At 54.1% G+C, this 22,303-nt stretch overlaps 1 protein-coding gene across 3 annotated transcripts in view; it reads right to left on the bottom strand.

Moving 5' to 3' along the window:
- Positions 1 to 257: 257 nt before the first annotated feature.
- Positions 258 to 22,303, bottom strand: part of TMCO4 (transmembrane and coiled-coil domains 4) — an 85,628-nt gene continuing 63,582 nt past the window's right edge. For 2 of the 3 annotated variants that reach the window (XM_032361147.1, XM_032361148.1), the window contains 3 exons: positions 13,244 to 13,361; positions 6,993 to 7,110; positions 258 to 1,353 (listed from right to left, as the gene is read on the bottom strand). In XM_032361147.1, the coding sequence (XP_032217038.1) occupies positions 976 to 1,353; positions 6,993 to 7,110; positions 13,244 to 13,361 (614 nt within the window). In that variant the 3' untranslated portion in view covers positions 258 to 975. The other variant, XM_032361149.1, reaches the window with a different exon arrangement.

The following is a 22,303-nucleotide window of genomic DNA, read 5'->3' as shown; positions in this document are numbered from 1 at the left end:
GCTTCCTCATCTGCACAATGGAAGACCACCATCTCTGGCTTCTCATTCAAGGACAGTGGAAGGAACCCAGGAAGAGGCTCCCCGGGATACAGATACAGTGGCCGAAAGCCGGGCTCTGGAGTCTGAGACTGGGCTGTGTGATCTTGAGGTTAACTAACCTCTCTGGGTCTTAAGAACTTTCAGTTACATGAAGATAATAGCAGCGCCTCATTAGGTTATTGGTAGGGTCAGCTGAGACAGTCCATGTAAGCACTCTGTTCCAAATTCTCAATTATTATTTATTATAAGCATTATCTCCCCTTCCTGCTTTAGGAAATTCTTCCCCTGTGTAATTCATCCTTGTCACCGGGCCCACTTCTCACCCATAGTGCATGCTGACTCAGCATATATTCAACATGCTGTGACACTTACATCCAGGGCGCCACATAGCACAACTGGGAGTACCCTTCACATACATCCATGTGGTTCATGCTCTTGGGGTTCTGCAGTGCACAGCCTGCACGACTGTACAGGAACATCTGATTGCACATCCTCAGAGCAGTCAGCTGCTGGCTCCCCACCTGCACCCGCTCTGTATCAGTGGTGCCTGTGGGCTGGCGGGCAGCCCTGGCGTGTGGATGGAGGAGCAGGTATCTACCTGGATTTACTGGGGCTGGGGGAGCCCCCTGGGCCCCCAGATGGCTAGCCAACCCCCACATCTGTGGCCTGAAATACAGGAAGCTCAAGGCTGATAGGGTCCTTAGGGCTCTAAACTGTGCTGGTTGTCTCTGCAGGGCTCTGGCCTTGCTTCCTTGGGGAGGGGACGCTGTCTATTTTTGACTCCCCTCCTTCCAGTTCCTTTCTTTTCGGTCCCAAAGCTTTCAGCTTGGGAAAGGCACTGATGGAAATTCCGAGCTCACGTGGGGCAGCTGGTGGAGGGCTAAGGGAGTGCTACATGGAGGAACCTGGGAAGGCAGCTCAAGTCCCCTTCCATGGTCAGTCCAGCCCTGGGCAAGGCCCCTGGGTCTCGCTGGCACAATCGGGGCAACCCAGTGGGTTGGGGCCCATGCCGTGGCTGCAGATCTTGGCGCTCTCAGCCGGGCTGGCAGCGGCAGGAAGGGAGGGATCTTCACACTGGTCCAGCCCTGTTGGCGCCTGGGCTTGGCTAGAGTCGGTAGATATGGCCAGTTTGGGGTTGTCTCCGGGTGTGGCCTTGTCCGATGAGGAGGCGGCTGCTGCCTGGTGATGCTGCCCTTGGGGCAGATTGCCTGGAGCCAGCAGGAGCCCTGTTTCATCCCAGCCTGGCTTGGTGGGGATGCCCACAGTCTTCAGGATGACTTCCATCTGCTTGGCATAGTCCAAGTGGCCGCTGACCTGCAGGAGGACAGTGAGTGAGGGTCCCGGGGGGCGGTGGTCAGAGCCCTGCCTGCCCCAAAGCCCCCAGCTGAGCTCTCAGGCCTCACGCTCTCCCTCAGCAGCCTCAGCCACCCGGTCACCAATGCCAGGACTCCAGCTCTCAGCAACTCTCAGTCGAGTGGGGTGGGAAGCCTCTGGGTTCAGGATCACTCCAGAGTTCATTAAATAAAGGTGAAGGATGTTTCTCTATAAAATCTGGGTCCTTTGGCGCAGGAATCATCACTAAGACAAGGTTGAGAACTCAGAAAGGCCAACCTTCTTCCTCAAAGAGTAGAGATACCCCATTTAGTGCTGGGATGTGTCAATGCGTAAAAAGTAGGGGAGACTGAGAACATCCGATGCCTCCCGGTGATCATGGACAATGCCCCACACGTAGTATGTCCTTCACACACTGTAGATGAATTTATTGGATACAGTCCGTTGACAGGTATTGGCTGCTGACTGGAGCTGAAGGAATTGAGCCTTGGAGAGGCAAGGTCATATAGCTAGGTTGCCCGAGGTCATATAGCTAGGACGCGTCAGAGTTGGGTTTTAAATCTGGGCCTGTTCTCTTCACAGAAATGAGCTGGGGAGGGGAGCTTTGAAAACCACTGCCACTTTACCAAAGAGGAAAGCAGTGTCCAGAGAGGGACAGTGGTTTGCTTAATGACACGACCTGTGAAGAGCAAAGCCCCATGGGGCTCGGGCGTGAGATGATGCCTGGACAGTCTGCTCAGCTCAGATCTGCTCCTTAAATGCAGCCAAGAGCTCCCGCCACCAACGCGCCACCATTCCCCCCCAACCCCAACGCTCAGTCCACAGGGTCTGCTTCAGTGCCAGAGGCAAGCGCAAGACAGAACATTCCTTTTTGTTTAGAAAGAAGGGTGAGGGGAAACGCTGGGGACACTTCGGGAACCACACAAAGGCTCCGTTGATAACATCTGCATTTCCATTTGAATCACAAATCACTCTGAGCTATTCAAATGAGTTTTCAAGAACGCAAGAAGACAATTCCCTGTACGGTTTTGTTACTTTCTCATAACCAGAGCCTGCTGACTTCTCCTTCCCTTTTTTTTTTTTTTTAAGATTTTATTTATTTGAGAGAGAGACAGAGAGAGAACGAGACAACACAAGCAGGAGGGGCAGAGGAGGAAGAGGGAGAGAGAGAGACTCCCAAGCAGACTCCACGCCGCGTGCTAAGCTTGACACGGGGCTCAATCTCACGACCCTGAGACCTTGACCTGAGCTGAAACCAAGAGTCAGACACCCGACCAACAGTGCCACCCAGGCGCCCCTCGTTCTGTTCTTCACAAATGCTTTTAAACAGTGTTCAGTGAACACAGACCCGTACACACCCATACGAGGGACTTTTTAGATCCCTGGGTTCAGGGTGGAGGTCAAGGGGGCAGTGTCTTCCCGCAGAGGGTGGACATTACTGACTGTGAGGCACTAGAAAGAACTTAAGCTTGGCATCAGAGAAACAGGGGCTCCAGCCTCAGCTTTCTCTTACTAGTAACTGGATGAGTCCTTACCATGTCCTGAATTCCAGCTTCTCCATCTGTAAAATGAGAATCAGGAATGTCTGCTACAAGAGTTCAAGGGCCCAGCACTTTGTAGGAATCAGCATATGCGACTTCTAACAATTAAGCTCCATATATGGCCCAAAACACTTTCACGGGGAAGTTACCCAATTAGAATTAGTCATACCTACCTCATGGGGTGGGTGAGAAGAAATAATACACACAAACCATGAAGTATAGCACCTGGCGCATTGCCAGTGCTGCACAAACCTGAGCTCCCTTGCCTCAGTGTTCTTGGAAGGGGCGATGGGGGACAAAGGGCAGGGCCTCAGCAGGGCTGATCCATTTGGGAACCCAAAATGGCTGCTGAAGCTCTAGCCATCACATCTCAATTCCTGCCAGCAGAAACCTAGACCCACAGGGACAGACAAGAACTGCTGAAGGGCTGGTGCTGGGCTGGGTGGAGGCAGACAGGACGGAAGGGAGATATTCGTGGGCACTGGCTATGAACCTGATTCCAGGTGGAAATCCCACCAGGCAGCTCTTCTAGAATGCACGGCTCTGGCCTTCCTTGGCTTCACGTTGGCCCACGTCTCGGCCAACCCTTCTCTGACCTGCCACTCTGAGAAGACGCAGGGGAACCACTCGTTGGCAGAGTTCCAGTTTTCCAGTTAGTCAAAGGGATGGGAGAGCCCAGGTGAGGCCAACTCACGAGTGGGAGCAGAATCTCTTCTCGGTGGCGGCAAGGTCCGCTGTGGCTGGTGTAGGACCATCTCCCCGGCTGTCTGGATGGAAATGGGCCACTCATCTGGATTCACACTGGGTGCCACTGGTCCTGAGAAGCCCTCCTCGACCTTCCCATGCTGGCTAGGGACCGTCCCTGGGGCTCCCCGGTGACAGTGCTTGCCATACCCCGTCGTCTACATCTGTTCATGCAAACGAGGGAGCGCAGGGGCCGCTTCCGACTCCCTTGGTGCCCACGACTGGCCCCGAGCAGCGCCACCTGTTGGCTGCCTTGCAAGGCACCGTAGGACTTGCCCAAACTGGGGCTGCTGTCCCCGCCTCCGCCTGCCACCAAATGCCTTCCAGGCCTATCAGGTCCCTTCAGGGCCCTTTCCCACTCCTGGGCCTCTGTGTCCCCATCCGTAAAACGGGGCCAGTGAAGGCACCTGCACTGTGTGTGTGGGGGTGAGGAGTCAGGGAGCTGACACACGGGGCAGACTCTGTGACCCGGAGCTGGAGGTCATTGACGGCACACAGGAGCACTGTAGCAACGAGCCTGGGCTCTGGTAGGCTCCCTGGGCTCCAGGCCTCACAGGCCGCCTCGGCTTGCACACCTGTACCGCAGTGCCACTGTCCCTCCCTCACCGGATGCCATGCGGGCTGACGACACGAGATCTCTAGTGCAGGGGGGCATCGCCTGGCACGTGCTGGCTTTGTTATCATGAGTCCCTGCCTGGCCTTGGGCTAAGTTCTAGAAGTCAGATGGCATTTCCTTTGGGATATGAGGAGTCTGGAGACCCCCATGCTGGCTCTCCAGCCCTCCAGAAACCTCATGAGTCGGCCCCGAGGGTGGCGGCATCCCTCACCCGCTGCACCCCTGTCCCCGCCCGGGGGGAGGCCAAAAGGCATGTGGGTGGCCCAGCCTTCATCTGCTCCATTCACCCCCTCAGGAGATGGCCCCCCGCCTGGCCACAACAGGGCCAGCCCCTCATTCTCTGCCGGCTCAGGCTTGTCCGAGGCCAGGAGCCACTGCAGATCACGCCTGTGACCACGTCCGAGCACGTCTGGGTCGGTGGCTGACGCGGGGCTGGTTCACGAAGGCTCGGCCTGTGTCGGTCCAGCAGGGAGAAGGCGACTGTGCAGGCCTTGGCTCTGAGCTCCGGGCAGCTGGCGCGCATCCCACAGCAGTAACTTAGGGCAACTCTCTTGCCAGGGGCCCCTCCTCCAGCAAGAATTCTCAAGAAAAACAGGAGGGCAGCACAAAGGCAATGCTAATTACCTCCAATTACCCAGAAGAGAAAGGCACTGCTTTTCGTGCTGTGCGCTCCTGATGTGTGATAAAGGGCTATGATCAGGTAAGAGCCGGGAAGCTGCCTCAACACAGCCTGACAGGTCTCAGGGGCAAAAGGGGGTGGCAGGGGCAGGAGAGGAGGGAACTAGTGTTGAAATGAAGGCCTCTTAGGGGCCATGCGTCTTACATGTGCTGCTCTGGAAGGTGATTCCCTCCATTTCATAGATGAGAGAACTGAGGCACAGAGAGGTTAGTCGCGGCCTGAAGTCACACAGCCAACACGCCAGCAGCAGAGCCTGGCCTCTCTGGGGCCAAAGCCTGTGCTCTTGCCACTGCCTCCTACTCAGGCGCTTCCCAGGGCAGAATGTGGGTCTTGTCCAGGGCTCTGTGGTGTTTAAAGGGAATTTCATTTATGAGCGTTTCTTCTAATCCTTTTTACTTTTGATTCAATAGGACAACGACCCCGGGACACAGGTCGTGAGGTCTTGCTCTCATCCTGTGGTGTCGCGGTCTGGTCACTCATCTTACCTCACCCCGCAGGGAGGCGGACAGCACAGCCCTGGGCCTGGTGGCCGGCTGTGCCGGGGGCGGGGTCCAGGTGCCTAGCTCTACCCACCGTCAAGGTGTGGGGCTTGGGCCAGGGGTGGGGGTCACTGGCGCAGGCTGCTTAGGAGCCTGGAGGGTGGTGGTGGGGGTGAAGCCTGAATCCTCCAGAATGCCCCTCCCTCGGGGGGTTTTAGATGCCCATGGAGGGGTCTGGTCTGTCTGCTCTCACGCAAGGGTGTGCCTTGTGTGGAACCTGGGGGAACGGGGATGTGCTGGGAAGGGCTTGGCACTTGAGCGCTGGCTGGCAGCCAACAATGTAGTAACTAGAAGCCCTCGGTTCTTGCTCTCATGGGCCGCTCGCATTGCAAGCATTTGCACTGGCCCAAGTCTGTCTGGGGACGCGACTACGGCTGAGTGCCCTCACCCTCCGGGTGGCTCACCGCTCTCCCACTGCCGGCCGTATCTCCCCGAGCAGGAGCGATGCCCACTGGCCTCAGGCCTGGGTTTGAGTCCTGCTTGGCCGTGTGCCCGCTGTGTGACCCTGGGCAAGTCCCTTCGCGTCTCTGAGCCTCAGTGTCCTCATCTGTACAATGGGGATGCTGGTGCGTGCAAAGGCTCAGGGCAGAGCTGGACAAGGAGACTGTCCACATGAAGCTCTCAGCTCCCTGGGACAGGCGAGTGCAGGAGGACGAGGGTCCGCTGAGCCCGAGAGATGGCTCTAGAACCTCAAGTTCAGTGCGTCCCACTCCATCCCCAGCAAGAATTCTTTTGAACCCTCTGTACACCCCCGACCTAAGCCTAGTCTTCAACGTCTAGGACTGTTGGGGGATAGCAGGGGGCCAGTTCGATAGCAGGTGGCAGGCGCTGCTCCCAGAGACCAATCTAAAGGTCTGTGCATGGGGGCCTGGGGTCTGCATTTTATTCATTTATTTATTTACATTATTATTTTTTCTCCGTGTCCCTGGGAAGAGGGGGCATCCTGCATTTCAGTTAAACCCCCAGATCACTCCAAGGTGGGGGTTCCTGGAACACCTTCCCTGCTCTGCATTCCACAGTGTCACAGCCCAGCCGTCAGGGGCTTCTGTAGTCTGGCTCCTGCCCTCCACCTGTGTCCTCTGGGGGCTCTTGGGACTTCTGGGGGAACTGGACCGTCCTGACAAGTAACGGGGTGGGGAGGGCACTAATGTAGGTCCCAGAGCAGGGGCTCTGGAGGTGCACATTCGGGGGGCTGATGGCCACGTGTGTGACAGGAACTTTCCTAAACCTCAGTTTCCTAGTCTGTGAAATGGGCACAATCACGGCCGCCCCAGGGGCTGGGTGAGGATTGGAGACAATGTGTGTGAACGATGCGGTGACAAAGCCCGGCAAAGAGACACAGACAGGAGTTACTCCTCCCCACCGCCCTCACCCCCCAGCCCCAGCAAATTCTTAAGAACTCCCTTCTCCAGGGTGAAACGGGCCAGTGTCCCTGGGGCCAGGGGTCACAAAGCAGCCCTAGCTGGCAGACGCAGAGCCCGAGGGGGACAGGCGGTACTCACGACAGACGACAGGTCCACGTTCTCCACCCTTCTGTCCCGCAGCTGCACGGGCTGCAGGCCGGCCACGCGGAGCTTCACAGACGACGTGCGGTACACGAAGCTCAGCAGCCAGTCCCCCCTGCGGGCGGACAAGGGAGCAGTGTCACCGGGAGCCCTACCTGGCCCTGGGAAGCCCGGTTGGCCCCGTGTGCGGGCAGCCAGGGCCCCGGCGGCCCCATGGAGCAGGACTGTGGAAAGCAGCTGCCTCTTTGGGGGGGCTGGGCCACGGCAGCCCCAGAAGGCTGTCCGTTTGTCCCTGTTGGGCCCCCAGAGCTGAGAACAGTGCCTGGTGCGCAACGGAGAGCGCCTGGTGGATGCAGGCGTGGGGACCCCGGACCACGTCCTCACAAGTCAGCACGTGGCTTTGGAGGGGTTTCCAGTTCCCGGGGTGGTGGGTGACTGCTCTAGGGCTCCGCGGGAAGAGCAAGGCAGCAGAGGTCCTCCAGGGGTGAGCGGACCGTGGGGGCTGGGAGCTACTGTGCTCTGGGGGACAGAACCCGGGGCTCTGGGTTCCTGTGAGCTGGGGGGCTCGGCTTGCCCTCGGAGTCAGGTCCGGCCCAGACAACTTGGAGGTGGAGAGGCTGGCCGCCCAGGGCAGGTCCCGGACTAGGAACACCCTTCCAAGTACCCAGGTGTGGTGAAGCCCGTTCCCGGCACCCTCCTCCCCAGCCAGCCACACCCCTACAGCACTGAGAGAAAATAACCCTGGATCCTATGCTCCCTGTTTCTTCTGGTACCGTGAGCGCTATCCACAGAGGACATGGTAGGAGGGGCCCACGGGACAGCCTTCCCCCTCAGACCCTTGACATTGTCTGGCTGAAGCCAACCCAGCCAAGAGCCGTGCACTTGGCCTCACTGCCCAGCAGGTCTGTGCAAGGGGACACACCTCGTGTCCCCTCTGCAGCTTGGACTATCCCACTTAGCACATCTGGTTGTCTTTTATTGAGACCGATTCCAACCCTGGTTTGCATGGCCACGAGAGACCATGACTTCAGCGCACGCGTGTGGAAGAACGTGAGCCTAGAAGGGGCTCAGAGTTGGGGCCCCCGGCCTGTCTCTGTGACTGCTCTCTGGGGCCCGGGGTGTGGGGTCGCTCTCCAGGCCCCCCCGCAGGTGGTCTCTGACCACGACAGTGCTCCTGTGCTTACACCCCAGAAGCCCCCAGAAAGACTGGGGCGCAGAGTTGAGGGGCCTCTGTAGACCCTCCTGTGTGTCCCACACGGAGCTGGCCAGCCCTTACTCCCCCTCCACTGCAGGGGGAGTGCCCAGTCCCCCGGGCAGACACCGGTGAGGTGATGGCAGGCCCCCCTTTTTCCCCAACGGCCAGCCCAACACAGTGGTGATTATTACTGGCACACGTACCGGTCCCTTTGGCTCCAGCCCTGAGATCAGACCATCCAGCCTCCACAGACCAGTGCCACGGCCTCCTGCCTGCTCTCCCTGCTCCTGGCCTCACCTCCCCCTTCCCGAAACACCCATCATATCACAGCCCTTCTCTCTTAGAAGCTGACCGTGCCTCCCCATTGCCTGTAGGCATTCTCTTCTAGAAAATTCCTTTACTCTCTCCAGAGAGCAACGCTTACAAGTCCCAGGGATTATCTTAACACTGAGGGCCCAAGAAGCACCGTCTCTAAACACGGATGGCTGAAGGGAGAGGAAAGATTCACTCGTGTTGTTTTACTGCGCTGACCGTGACCTCTGTGCGTCACACGCTGGGTATGAGGGTGGTCCGTACACATTTCTGATACAGACAGTTAGAAACGAGCCAAGTCAGCCTCATCCCTTCCACACTGTTTCTGTCTTCATCATGACAACACTCTACTTAAAATGTTAATTGCTTCTGGCCTGCAATGTTCCTGCTAAAAAAAAAAAAAGTTAATTGCACTTCCTTGTGTACATTTAGGGACAGAACAGGGACATATGTTAGAAGGTTCCATATCCTCTAAACTGTGCTGAGTAAACCACAGGGTCTTCCCTGGCACTCGAGACCCCTCTCCATCTGGCATCTGTCTGCCTCGCCCGAGGTGGGCCACGATCCCACGCACGCGACCACACAGAGCCAGGCTCAAGTCCTGCCTTGTCAGTTACTAGCTGTGTGAGCTTGGGCGAGTTGCTTGGCCCCTCTGGGCCTCAGTCTCCTCACTGCATCTTGCCGGCCGGGGTAGGCAGGTAGCACACCATGGACACAGTGCTCACGCACATGAATACTCAAGAAGCATCTGGTCCGATTATGCCTCCCGCTCTTGGAACCCCTTGCTTGGCCTGGTCTTCCCGTGTCTGATGGGCTTTTATCCAACCTTTCAAAATTCAGCTTGGACACCACCTCCCCCAGGGAGTGTCCCTGAGCCCCTCAACCTGATACAATTAATTCTTTGTCCCTCATGTGCCTGGAGTATATGCTCCTTTGGGGACATGAGTCCAATGTCCTTTGTGTGTCCATTCCTTTTTTTTTTTTTAAGATTTTATTTATTTGCGAGAGAGAGTGAGAGAGCATGAGAGGGGAGAGGTCAGAGGGAGAAGCAGACTCCCTGCAGAGCCCGGAGCCCGATGCGGGACTCAGTTCCAGGACTCTGGGATCATGACCTGAGCAGAAGGCAGTTGCTTAACCCACTGAGCCACCCAGGCGCCCTGTTGTCCATTCTTGAGTTTTTCCTTCTCTAGGCAGAGAACTTCCTGAAGGCAGGCCTGTGCCTTAGTCCCGTGTCCCGTATCCTGAGCTGAAACAGCGCTCCCTGGTGGGGACCCAGCAAGCCAGGCTCCCACAGCCCTCAGGCTTTACGGATGCACCAGCTACAAGGGAGCTCTTGATTTGCCACCATGTGGCCTGTGGAAGGGCTGCCTTGGTTACTCACAGGCCTGGAGGGCACGGGCAAGCAGGAGTCATCCCCTCCTCACAGGGCACTTGGAGCAGTGATCGCAGGAGTGCCCCAGGAGGCTCCCGATGACAAGCTCTCTCCACGGAGGGAGATGGGCCTGCCTCCGTTCCCATCCTGGCTGTGCTGTGTGACCCTGGCAAAGCCCCTGACCCTCTCTGAGGATGACAGAGAGCAGTACCACTCGCCCCGGCTAGCTTCCAGGGGCTTCATGGAAACCCAAGTAAGGAGATGGATTTGCAAGGAGCTTTATTAATGTATATGATACATTTATAAATGTGTAATTTGGGGGAGTTTTGGCCTGAAGCTCCCCCATCCCCCACCCTCCGTGTTTAAGGAGTTTGGAGGCAAGTAAAACACCTTTGGGGGCCCAGACGATGAAATCCTGCTTGGTGCTTAGTTTGACCAAGAAACGAGAGTTCTAGCTGGTCTGTGTTCCGTCCCCGGCTCGCCCTGCTTCCTCCTCCTCTCGCTCTCTCTCCGTGGCTCAGGATCTCACAGAATCATTGAAAACCAAGCTTATTAGCCTCAGGTTTGCAGCAGCACAGATGGGTTTAATAAATTTTTGCTGCTTTCATATGCACCCATGCAATTTTAATTCTTTCCCTTTGCTGTTTATGAAAAGCACCAGAAAATCATGCACTATGCGAACGGGCCCAGTTATTAAAACTGCTGGAGTTTAATGGGCATCTACTAAGTGTCTGCCCTTTTCCTAAATAAGATCATTTAATCTCCCCAGAAGCCCTGTGCAAGAGGAACTATTATTCAGTAAGTGATAGGCAGAGCCAAGATTTTAACTGAGGACTTTTTTTTTGGAGAGAGAGTAAGAGCATTGGGGGGGGTGGTGGTTTGGGGGTATGGGGAGGGGCAGAGGGAGAAGGAGAAGGAGAAAGAGAATCTCAAGCAGATCCCCTACTGAGTGTGGAGCCTGACCCGGGGCTCGACCTCACGACCCTGAGATCAAGACCTGAGCTGAAACCAAAGGTCGGAGGCTTCGCCGACTGAGCCCCCCAGGCACCCCAACTGAGGACTGTTTCACATCAAAGCTGCGGTGATTCCCTTTGAGCACGTGTGTATCTAGTCCAGCAGGGTCGCAGAAATCAGAACGTGTGGCATCAGAAAACTGGCACACTAACAATTTTGGTGGATATGGCCACTTGTTCTCCAGAAAGTAGTTACTAAATTCAGCTGTCACCAACAGTGTATGGCCGTGCCCAATTCTCCACATCTTCATCAACACTGAGCGTTATTCCCATTTCAGATATTTGATAATCTGATGGGCGATAAATATTATCTGATTTTAATCTGCATTTATTTCACTCATGATGAGATTGGGCATCTTTTAAAAAACTTATTGACTGTGGGGCACCTGGATGGCTCAGTTGGTTAAGCGTCTGACTTGATTTTGGCTCAGGTCATGATCTCGGGGCCATGAGATTGAGCCTGCACTGGCCTTCAAGCTCAGTGGGGAGTCTCCCTCTCCCTGTCTTCCCCCATCCTCTAAAAAAACCAAGCAAATCTTTAAAAAAGCTGATTGACTGTATTTATTCTGTGAATTTATGTGTAGGTATCCTTTGAACATTTTCTTACTAGATTTTTTGAATTGATTTTCATGGGCTCTTTATATATTATGGCTCTGTCTTTGTTTCTTTGCCCTTCCTACCATATCCTAATTAAGAACTCAGCTTAGAGCCTAAGTGAGAGAGCCAAACTGATGGTCAGAACTCCTGTGTCCTGGCTAATGTCCTCTGTTTGTGGCTAAAAATCATCTTTTTCTTTAGCTCTGAACTGTACAGCTATTGCTGTGGGCTAAATCATCAAATGATAAAGACTTTCCAAAACTGTTCCATTTAATTTGGTTCCTACTTAGGGTGGTTTGGCTTAGGTAAAAATTAAATTTAACTGGCCTCAGTTTTCTCAATTGTATATGGGGATTAAAGTACTAAGACCACAAAGTTTAGGGGAGGTTAAGGGAGATCATAGTCACGAAGACAGGGGCAGGCCAGAGAGCCTAATACTCCTCCTGTCCCTTCCCTCACATTGGGGCCTAGTTGTGTTTTTAGTTTTGACTTTTTAGTAATTGTCTATTTCCATATGTGCCCTTTCCACTAGCCTTGAGCCTCTCTTATTCTGCCCATCTTCACATTTGCGTGCCCAGCTATGGTGTTGGGCACAGAATGCTGGATGAACCCATGTCACACCCAACCTCGGCTTGGAGCCTTTTCCTCTTTGCAAACCCCAAACATATTCTCTAGACTTGGGAGGCCAGCACTTTGCTTGTTCTCTCTGCTTTGCCTTTCCAGGGCTCTCCCCTGCTCCTTGGTTTCAGTGGAAGCTGGGGACCCCACTGGCCCTCACTCCAGCTTTGGCTTCTCGGAGCTCTAGTGCCCTGTGTCCAGTCAGTTGGGGGAAGCATCATGTTGGTGACCCAGGGGATCTGCTGCTTCCCCGAGTCCTACCTCCTTGTTTTCTAAATTGTCACATTTTAAGTTGTGTTCTTGGCGCCCACAGCCAGTCAGCCAACCCTCCTGTTTTCTAAACTCCAAACCTGTTCCTTGGATCTGAGCTTAGAATGTCACCTTCTCATCCATACCCAGTGCTTTGTGTGGCAACCATAAAACATGGGTCCCTTATCTAAAATCCAGAAGGCTGAATGTGTTCCAGAATTCAGACCCAGGGCTGTGCAATTCTTAATCACTGCTCTCAACACGGTCACCCCACTGTGGCCTCCTGTGCAAGCTGAGGGGCCGAGCCCCTTCCCAGGCTGCCTTCTTGTGGTCTCAGTGGCGGGCTTCCTCTTTCCTTCCCCAAAGTCTGGGGCATGGCCTTGGCCAAAGCTCCCGAATCCCCCTTCTCCGAGTCCAAACAAAGGGTGCCTCCCTTCTAGCCTCACAGGCCCCCCACATCTGGCCGAGGGGCATTACTCGGGGTCCTGACTCCTCCATCGTTGGCTGACTATTCTGTCGCCCCGCCTGGAAGGGTGCTTTGAGAGCTCGGCTACACACCCACCCACCCCTCCCTGCACTGCCAGGTAGCACCCCCAGGAGCTCCGCAGCCGGCGTTCACAGAACTCCCCCTGGGACCCACATCCCCTTCCCCAGCCATGGTGACCAGCCCGGCCTCTCCTGTCACCTGGTAAGCTGGCCTCCGACTGACCAGGGAACCCCTTTTCCTTCATCCTATGGGGACAGAGGCCTCCCCAGTCAGAACACGTTGCCCGTAATAGGCCAGAGCCCCACTGGTCCCTGGGGTCCTCCAAGACTGGGGCCAGGCCTCGGACATCTGCCTGCTACGTGCTCAGTGAGCACCGTCACCCCCCGGGGCAAGGCTCGGACTGACCTGCTGTAGCCGTTAACGATCCTTCCACACACCACCTTCCGGAAAGGCTCCCAGTGCTTGGCCTCTCCTTCCACGGGCGCGCCCAGCAGGACGACATCCTCAATGATCCCCTGGCAATCTGGGAAAAGAACGCAGAAAAGGCAGTCAGTGTCATGGCCACAGCAGGTCCTGGAAGGGACGCTCCAACAGTGGGGGAGGAGATGGCTGTCACACGCCCATGTGCTCACACACACACACGTGCTCACACACACACATGCTCACGCAGTAGTGGGGGCTTCCACACACTGAGTCACAGGCCAGGGGACTGATCTCGTCCTGCAAAGCGCTATCATCTCTAACTCAGAGTTAAGGAAAACCACAGACATGGTCAAGGTCACATGGCTCGGAAGTGACACAGCCTGAGATGGGACCCGGATCAATGCTCAGCATCCGTGAAGCTCACGACCAGCCATGGACTCGGAGGGGACATCTTTAGAAGGGACCAGTGCACACCGGAGGGAGACGCCCAGGCCAGTAGCTCCCTGGGGCCCGGGCAGTGTGGTGGGAAGGTGGGAGGGCAGGGAAGGTGGGGGCGCCCAGGTTCCAGGGCAGGGGATACACTCATCAGCTGCACAGACCAAATGGTTCAGATATGTTTTAGGCGGGGTTGCTCAAAGTGCGATTTGACGGACCAGGGCTGGCCCAGGGATGGTCCGTCCTGTAAAGACAGACAGAGGGAAGCCACATTTCTTCTCCCCCGTGGCAGACTAGAAGGCAGGAATTGTTGGACGGGGGTGAGCACACCTTGAGAAGCCCTGCTCCTGACGGAGGAGGGGGGCACACACGTCCCTCCTCCCTCCCCATCACTCTCTGTCCCCTGCTCGGCTGTGTTTTCTTCTTGTCCTGACCGCTTGTTTCTGTCTGTCCAGGTGCCGGGAGGGCGGTGCTCTGGCCGTCTCCATCCCAGCTCTACGGCCGGGTCTAGAACAGTGCCTGGCCTGTGCTGGGAGCTCAGGAAAGATCTGAATCAATGAACAAAGAGGAAGTCAAGTGCTGTCCCTCAGGGAAGCTAGTATATGGTCTTCGCAAAGCCTTTGTAAAGCCGTGACTTCAAATAACTTGAGTTGGGGGCTGAACTTCTCTGAGTCCACAAGGGGGTGATGCCACTGGCCTCGAGGGTCTTTATGAGAATCAAGTCACAGCGTGGGAACCACCCAGCACAGGGGAAGCACAGCGGAAGTGAGTGTGGCCGCCCTCTGCCCTGCACCCCCGCCTCCCCAAAGGTGGCTCTTTCTTATGCTTCTGAGTGTCTGCATGTCCCGGGAAGCAGCATGCTCAGTGTCACTCCTGGGGGATATGCCCAAGAGGGACCACTCTGCCCTGTCTGCCACTCTTATCTTGTTCACGGACGCAGGCCTGGTGGCTTCCTCTCTCTGGGCTCCCATTTCCAACCAGAGTGATTCTAACTATTCTCCGTCTGGGATTCCAGCTCAGCGCTGGTCTGAGTAAAGGGTTCTAGGCTAACAGGTGTCCAGGAACCCCTACCGTATCACATGTTCTGAATGCTCCCTTGTCTCTGATCTCGAGAGATGCCCTGGCACAGAATTCTGATTTCACTCCTTTTGCTTCCAGGGAGACGATAACCTGGCAGAAGGACTTGAAACTTCAGGAAGTCGGCAGTGTGTGCTGAACAGCAAGGAAGACTCAGGGGACCCTTGAGAGAAGGGCTGTGGAGAATGGGGTTTTATCCTAACCCTGTCTCTTGGCAGGTAGGGAAACTGGTTCTCAGAGGGGGATGGGAGAAGTCCAAGGTCACCCAGGTAGTGGGAATGAAGCTGAGCCCAGAGCCCAGACTGCTTGGACAGAAGTGGCTGGGTCCTTGGGGCCATGCTCTCTGTTGTTTGCACTAACAACACACAGCACCGGGGTCACGTGTGGGTCATCACTGTTCCCAGAGTGCCAAACGGTTGTTGACCCTGTGAGTCAGCTGAGATGATCAGCTTTCTCTGGGGGCCAGCGGCTCAAAGCTCCTGCTCAAGGCCTCCCCAGAGTCTGGCCTTCTCTGGGGGGCGAGGGCCCCTTGTGGCCAGCGGTGGTAACGCAGCATTCTGGATGGGTTGGATCCTGGCTGTTAGGAAAAGCCAAAAAAGGTAGTTGCCGGTGACCTTGAACTGACACCAGCAGTTGAACCTCACAAAACAGTCCAGAACCCAACCAAATCAAGTCAGGGTGGGCAGTGAGCTGGAAACACATGTACCCATCAATGTCGCCTGGCTGGCCCTGGGTCATCAGGCCAAGGTTGGCCACGCTCAGACACGTGCCTTAAAGGTTTGCTGTCTGCGAGGCTGCAAACCCGGACACAAGCCACGTTCGAGGCTCTCAGGAACGCACAGGTGTTAGCTGAGGGAAGTCGGCGAGAATTACTTTAGACCCACCCAAGGTAGACCCCTCTACCACAGGTCATGGCCACCTGCCCAGTCCTGGGAATAGGATGGTCCAGGAAGGAAATCTGGGGTCAGAAGAGGACGCTGGCTGCTGTAGTAGATGCTGGAAAGGAAAAAATGTCGAATTTAACGGTTTGTTTCCAAACCTCATAATACCTGAAGATTTCATTCTTCTGGGTAAAAGAGAGAAAACTCTCACTCAGGCCCTGCTTTAGTGTCAAATAGTGCCCTCGCTGCCTTTCTGCTTCAGGGACAATGAATGCTTGCTGAAACACACTTGCATTTGGATTTACTCCTGTTGCTACCATTGACTTTTCTTCTTGTGAATTCTTTTTTTTTTTTTTTTTAAGAGAGAGAATGTGTGCATCTGTGGGGCAGGGGAGGAGCAAAGGGAGAGGGAGAGAATCTTAAGCAGAGTCCAACATGGGGCTTGATTTCACGACCCTGAGATCGTGATCTGAGCTAAAATTAAGAGTCAGATGCTTAAAAGACTGAGCCACTCAGGTACCCCTCTTTTTATGAATTTTTAAGGTATGAAGAGAGTTCTGTAGCTTCATAAATAGACTTCTGATGTAAAGGGAGGCCGGGATCCAACATGGGTTCGGTCGCCTTCAAGTCAGGAGACATGGCCTTTGAGGCTTGGATGTCTTATTAAAAAAAAAAAAAGTAGAGTTTATTTACTTTAGAGAGAGCGAGTGAGCGAGGGGAGAGGCAGAGGGAGAGGGGGAGAGAGAGTCCTAAGCAGACTCTGTGCAAAGCATGGAGCCTGACACACGGGGCTCGATCTCACCACCTCGAGATGAGGACCTGAGCTGTCAAGTGCTGGAATCTGGCACCCCAGATTCCTCACTTTTTGAAACAATTCTCTGTATGTTATTAATATCCTACTTTGTGGGGCGCCTGGGTGGCTCAGTCAGTTAAGCGACTGACTCCTGGTTTCAGCTCAGGTCATGATCTCAGGGCTGTGAGATCGAGCCCCACACTGGGCTCTGTGCTGAGTGCAGAGTCTGCTTGGGACTCTCTCTCTTTCTCTCCTTCTGCCCTCCTCCCGCCCTGCTCTCTAATAAAAATAAATCTTTATTTTTCTTTAATTAAAGGTTTTAATTTATTTGTCAGACAGAAACAGCACAAGTGGCAGGGGGGCAGGAAACAGGTGGTGGAGGGAGAAGCATAATCCCCACTGAGCAGGGAGCCCCATTAGGGACTTGATCCCAGGATCCCAGGATCCCAGGATCCCAGGGTGGATGGATGCACCTGACCACGTGCCTCACCTCCCTTCCTTGATTCTTCTCCATTGCCCTTAAGACTGCCTGACTTCCTACCTGTCTTGCTTTTAAAAGCCTCATTTATGGGGCGCCTGGGTGGCTCAGTAGGTTAAAGCCTCTGCTTCCGGCTCGGGTCATGATCCTAGGGTCCTGGGATCGAGCCCAGCATCAGGCTCTCCACTCAGCGGGGAGCCTGTTTCCTCCTCTCTCTCTCTCTCTCTACCTGCATCTCTACCTACTTGTGATCTCTGTCCGTCAAATAAATAAATAAAATCTTTTAAAAAAAGAAAAGCCTCATTTATAGTCTGTCTCCTCCTAGCATGCAGGTTCCCCAGGGGCTGCTTTCCAGTGATTCCCCAGTGCCTGGAACAGCACCTGGCACAGACGCTGAGCTCCCCAGCCATGTGGAATGAACGAATGAATGAAATGGTTGTGGCATGAATGAAAGCGAGCAACGTGACTGAGCGGTTAGGAACCCTTCATGGTGAGGACACATGGAAAGAGGTTCTTTCTTCTTTTTCTTGTCTTTTTTTCCTTCCTGGCCCAACTTCTTCCCAGCGGCTACAGCTGGGGATCTCCGAAGACTGGCTAAAAGCAGAAGAAAAGCGCTACCCCAGCTGAGAGTAAACAGAAGCGTCTTTAACCACGGTTCTCAGCTCTCCACTTGCTCATCTCCAGTGCTCTGTTCCGGGGGGACGGACGCTACTGCACATGACGGCGGTCTGCAGTGGGCGGAAGAGTGAGTGGTCCTTCTGAGGCTACCACTGGCCTCGTCTCCTCCCCCGGCCTCAGAGAACGTGATCCAAAGGCTCAGGCTAACTCCCGAGAAGCATCTGACGTCGGCTGTATTTTTAGACTCCCTTGCGTCCAGCCTACCTAAGGAGACTCAGGGTCGCCAGCTCCTTCCGGAGATCCACAGTGCCGCTCCGGGGTGCCCCGTCTCTGGAGGGCAAAGATCCAGAGCGACTCTGGGGGCCTAAGAAACTGCATAAGCACCAGTTGCTGTTGGTCCACCCAATGCCTCCAAGGACTCACACGTCAGGTGTCAGGATTTCAAGACCATGAGGGTGCCGTGGGGACTCACACGATTCCGGGTCAAGGTCGCTTGGGATCATTACCTATCTTCTCAACCAGGAGACTCTGCAAAGGGGACACCTGCCCTGGGCAGGTTTGCGAAGACATCTGCCATTAGCAAGGGCCCACGTGCTCGAGAAGGCTGGGTATCACGGGTCCAGGGAAAGCGGTCTGGCCAGCAGCATAAGAGACACCCGGGATCGAATCCCGACGTTGCTGTGTTCTGAACAGAGGTCAGTTATTCAATAATGTGGATTCTCAGCCCTAAACTGGGGTTCAACACTTTCCCACTTACTTTTCTTTAAACAGAATTTTAAATTGTGGTAAAAGGCACATAAAGTAAAATTTACCATCGGACCACCTTTAAGCGTTCAGTCACTTTTCAGTCGCAGTTCAGTCGAATTAAGAATGCTCCCATGGTCGAGTCACGGACCCTCACTTCTATCAAGCGGAATCTAGATAAACTGGGGAATGTCTTGTCTTGCATATTCTTACACTTCCTGGAGTTCCCACTGTATGCCCGACAGGACCCTTTTACCACTGGACCCTCTGAAGATGGTCTTAGCTTTTCAAGAAAAAAAATCAAGAGCTGGGGACACCTGGGTGGCTCAGTTGGTGAAGTGTTTGACTCTTTTTTTATTTTTTAAAGATTTAAGTTATTTATTTGACAGAGAGACACAGCGGAAGAGGGAACACAAGCAGGGGGAGTAAGAGAGGGAGAAGCAGGCTTCCCGCTGAGCAGGGAGCCCGCTGCTGGACTTGATCCCAGCACCCTGGGATCATGACTTGAACTGAAGGCAGATGCTAAATGACTGAGCCACCCCCAGGTGCCCCCGAAGTGTTTGACTCTTGATTGTGGCTCAGGTCATGGTCTCGGGGTCATGAGATCAAGCCCCACGTTGGGCTCCATGCTGGGTGAGGAGTCTGCTTGAGATGGTCTCTCTCCACTCCCCCTCCCCCTCCCTCTCCCTGTTGTAATGAAAATTAAGAGCTGAGAACAGACAGCTTCAGTATGACAGCAAATTTCTGTTTACACTGTAACACAGGTCTTGAAAATTGTATACAAGTTAAGTTTTTTGTGAAACTAACCATTCTTACAACATACTGAGTAGGGTCTGTTCTTCCAAAGAGCCCTGTGGAGAATCTTTATGTATAGTGGGGGGTCCCTGTGTCCCTGGGAAGGACCCTCCTAGCTTCCCCTTTGTCATTTTGTCTTAACCATACAGTGGGCTTCCTTCCAGTGAGGCAGGCCTGGGCAGCACTTTCCAGGTATTTCCAAACAAACCCCTCTAGGAGTTCACAGAAATCTCATCAAACGGCTGGCGTGGTGACAGGACAGCCTCCCACACGCCTGTCACGTTGTCCGTAACGCGATTCCCCTGGCTTGCAAAGACCAAAGGACCTCAAACTTGAGAAGCAAAAAAGAAAAGGCAGCATTTTTCCCCCTCCTGGCAGGGGGTCCTGTGTGCACGGACTGATAAGGCGGGAAACGACCGAGGAAGTTACTGCCTGACGGCGGATCCAGAAAACAAACCTTGAAGGAAATGATACGAACCGCATCTAAAACAAACAAAATCCATGCCAAAGGTACATGCGTGCGCGCGTGCACACACACACACACATACAGGCACACGCACATGCTAAACACACGGACAGAAGTGGCGGGAGAAGGAAGGAGGCCGGTGGCCGGGCAGGAGAAACGGAGGCTCTGACAGTCTGCCTGTCCCCCACCCTCCGGGAATGACTTTCACATTGGGAAGAATCCCCTTGGGGAGCCTGTCTGGACAGACTCTAAGAATCTGGGATGAATTCTTTAGGGAATGAGGAAGCCTTTATCCTCTCCCTACCCCCATCCCCGGCTCGATTCCGGTCTCTTTGATTTGGTCGTGCACAGTGGTTTAAGGCTGTCGCCAGCATCCTGGGACCCTGGAAATTCATCTGCAAGCCTGACCTCTCCTCGCTTTTATGGGGCGGGGTGGGGGGGAAGCCTGGTCTGTCTGAGGACAAGGGAACGGGTGAGTGCGGTTCCACGTGAGGGAAAAAAATCACATCAAACGTGAGGTCTGCTATCGCGGACATGAAAGGGCCAGATGACCACCCGGCCGTCTGTTCTGCGAGTCAGCTGGCTTCTAGCGACAGCTCAGAAATAGTTTTCAGCCAAGCGGGAGATTAGCCATTCAAGGGCCAGGAGGCTGAAATGATTCTGTGTGAACTTATTCACGAGCTCTTTTGCCTTGGGTTTATCTTGCAGACATCAGGGGCGGTGATGTGGGTCCAACATCTTAGGGGCTGGGAATGAAACTGGAGAGAGAGATCTCGTGGCAAAGGTTTTTTCTTCTTTTTTTCTCATAAACAAAACTCTAGAATTTGATTTCATAATCCCTCTTCTTCATTTCTTTATCATCATTACTGTCATCACAGCTTTCTTTGGGAGAAATAACATTCATGCATGTTATTTCGTTACCCCGCATAAGGATCTCAGGAGGTTAGCCAGACTACTCCCATTCCAGGATGGGAAAATCTTGCCTCAGAGACACTAAGCAGTCTGTCCCAGGTCACACAGTACGTGGCATCATGGCATCTTTCATACACGTTCTCTCCTATTCTCCGTCCCTTTTCCCTTGGCTATCAAATATAGCCTTGAACCAAAAGCCATGTTTATGGATAACCGTGACATCTTCCAAAATTGTGTATTAAATATAGAACATGCACAACCTACTAAGACGAACATTTCCAATGTGGCTGATTCAGGAGACACATTAGCGGGTTAAAATTTGTTAAAAGGTTAATTTCCTGATGCATGCACCAGGCCAAGGGTATGTGGCCTTTTGTTTCGGTAATCTCGGGTACATCTACCAAACCAAGTGGGTGAACAGATACTGCTGACAGAGAGAAAGCACGGTCCTGGGTTCTGGCCATGTGCTAGATGTCCTCTTTGTACTGAGGACCTATTTCCTCCAGATCAGTCTGGTATCGATTATTTGATTTGGGGATTCCTGGATCCTGCAGGTGGTATATGGTTGAACCCTACATCCAAGTGAAGCATGGTCCTGTGTCTCTGAATTCCCTCAATTCCCCCCTCCCCCCAGCCAAGGAACATGCTCACGGCTCTCATTTTCTGCTTCCTCCTTGTTTCTCATCTTGGAATGATTTCCTTTAATTTGGGGAGTGCTGCCTTACAACACTTTATTCCACCAATGGCGCAGTGATCCCTGGTGACGGACGGCCAGGGCAGAGAGCATGGACCAACCCGCTGCTGGTAATAAGTCTGTAGGACAAACTCTGTCGTCTCTTTGCATGAGCTGCCCCGCCAAATGGTAGACCCTGAGACTGTGGGACGGCCGAGATCCAGCAGCAGCCAGCATCTTTGAGTGTCCCTGTGATCATGAGTGTGCCTCTGTGGACCTCTGAGCCTACGCTCAGGTCACTGGTGACACATCATGAACTTGGCCATTGCACTTCCATCTCTCTGCCAATGACTTTCTCCACTGGGGCCCCTCACCACGGCAGGGGCCTCCCGGTGTCCTCTGGGATGCTGTGGAATTCTCAAAGACAGCCCCACCCGAGAGCCCCTTCATTTTTAAAGCATGCTACACCATCCTGCTTTCGTCGAGTTTTGGTCATTTTCAAAAAAAGGTGGCTTGTCACTGATGGGATCAAATTTTTCTTTGTATTTTCTTATAAGAAATTCTTTATCAGACTATTTCCTCTTGATTTTCATTTGCAAAAATGTGAGGTCCCTGAAATGGCAGCGCACTTCGGGCAGTCGTGCTTGGACGGGCAGTACTTTGGCTCAGAGAACGTGTAAGCAGGGGTCTGAGAACGGCCCTGTGCCGCCTCGCTGGGGGAGTGGGACAAGAGGGAACCTCTCTGTGTCCTCGTCTGGAAAGTGGTCCAAGAATCTCTAACTTGAGGGGCTGCTGGGAAGGTTCCAGGGATGAGGTCTGGAAACCCCTGTTACAGCAGTGGGGAGGGGGCAGTATCAGTTCCTTCCCCTCTCTGTATCTTTGGTGCCTAATAAATTCAAACACAGAGGGCACAGGTGGGTGCCTGGGAACTTCTCAGGAAGCAGGAGCAGTTGCTGGGCTCCTCGATGAGGGCAGTCTGTAGACCCTCCCCAGTCAGCCCTTGCTGGAAACCAGCCCACGCTGGGCTTGGAGGAACCCTTTCCCACCACAAGGTGGTGCTATGGCGACCACAAACACTCCATCTGTCTCCAGCACAGGGTGTGTGGGGAGGGGTCCTACCAGAGGGGCTTCCTGGAATGCCATTCAGGTTAGACAGGGTGGGGGCGCCCC

This window comes from Mustela erminea, chromosome 10 (genome assembly GCF_009829155.1).
Source record: "Mustela erminea isolate mMusErm1 chromosome 10, mMusErm1.Pri, whole genome shotgun sequence".
NCBI lineage: Eukaryota > Metazoa > Chordata > Mammalia > Carnivora > Mustelidae > Mustela > Mustela erminea.
This window is presented reverse-complemented; position numbering and strand designations above follow the sequence as displayed.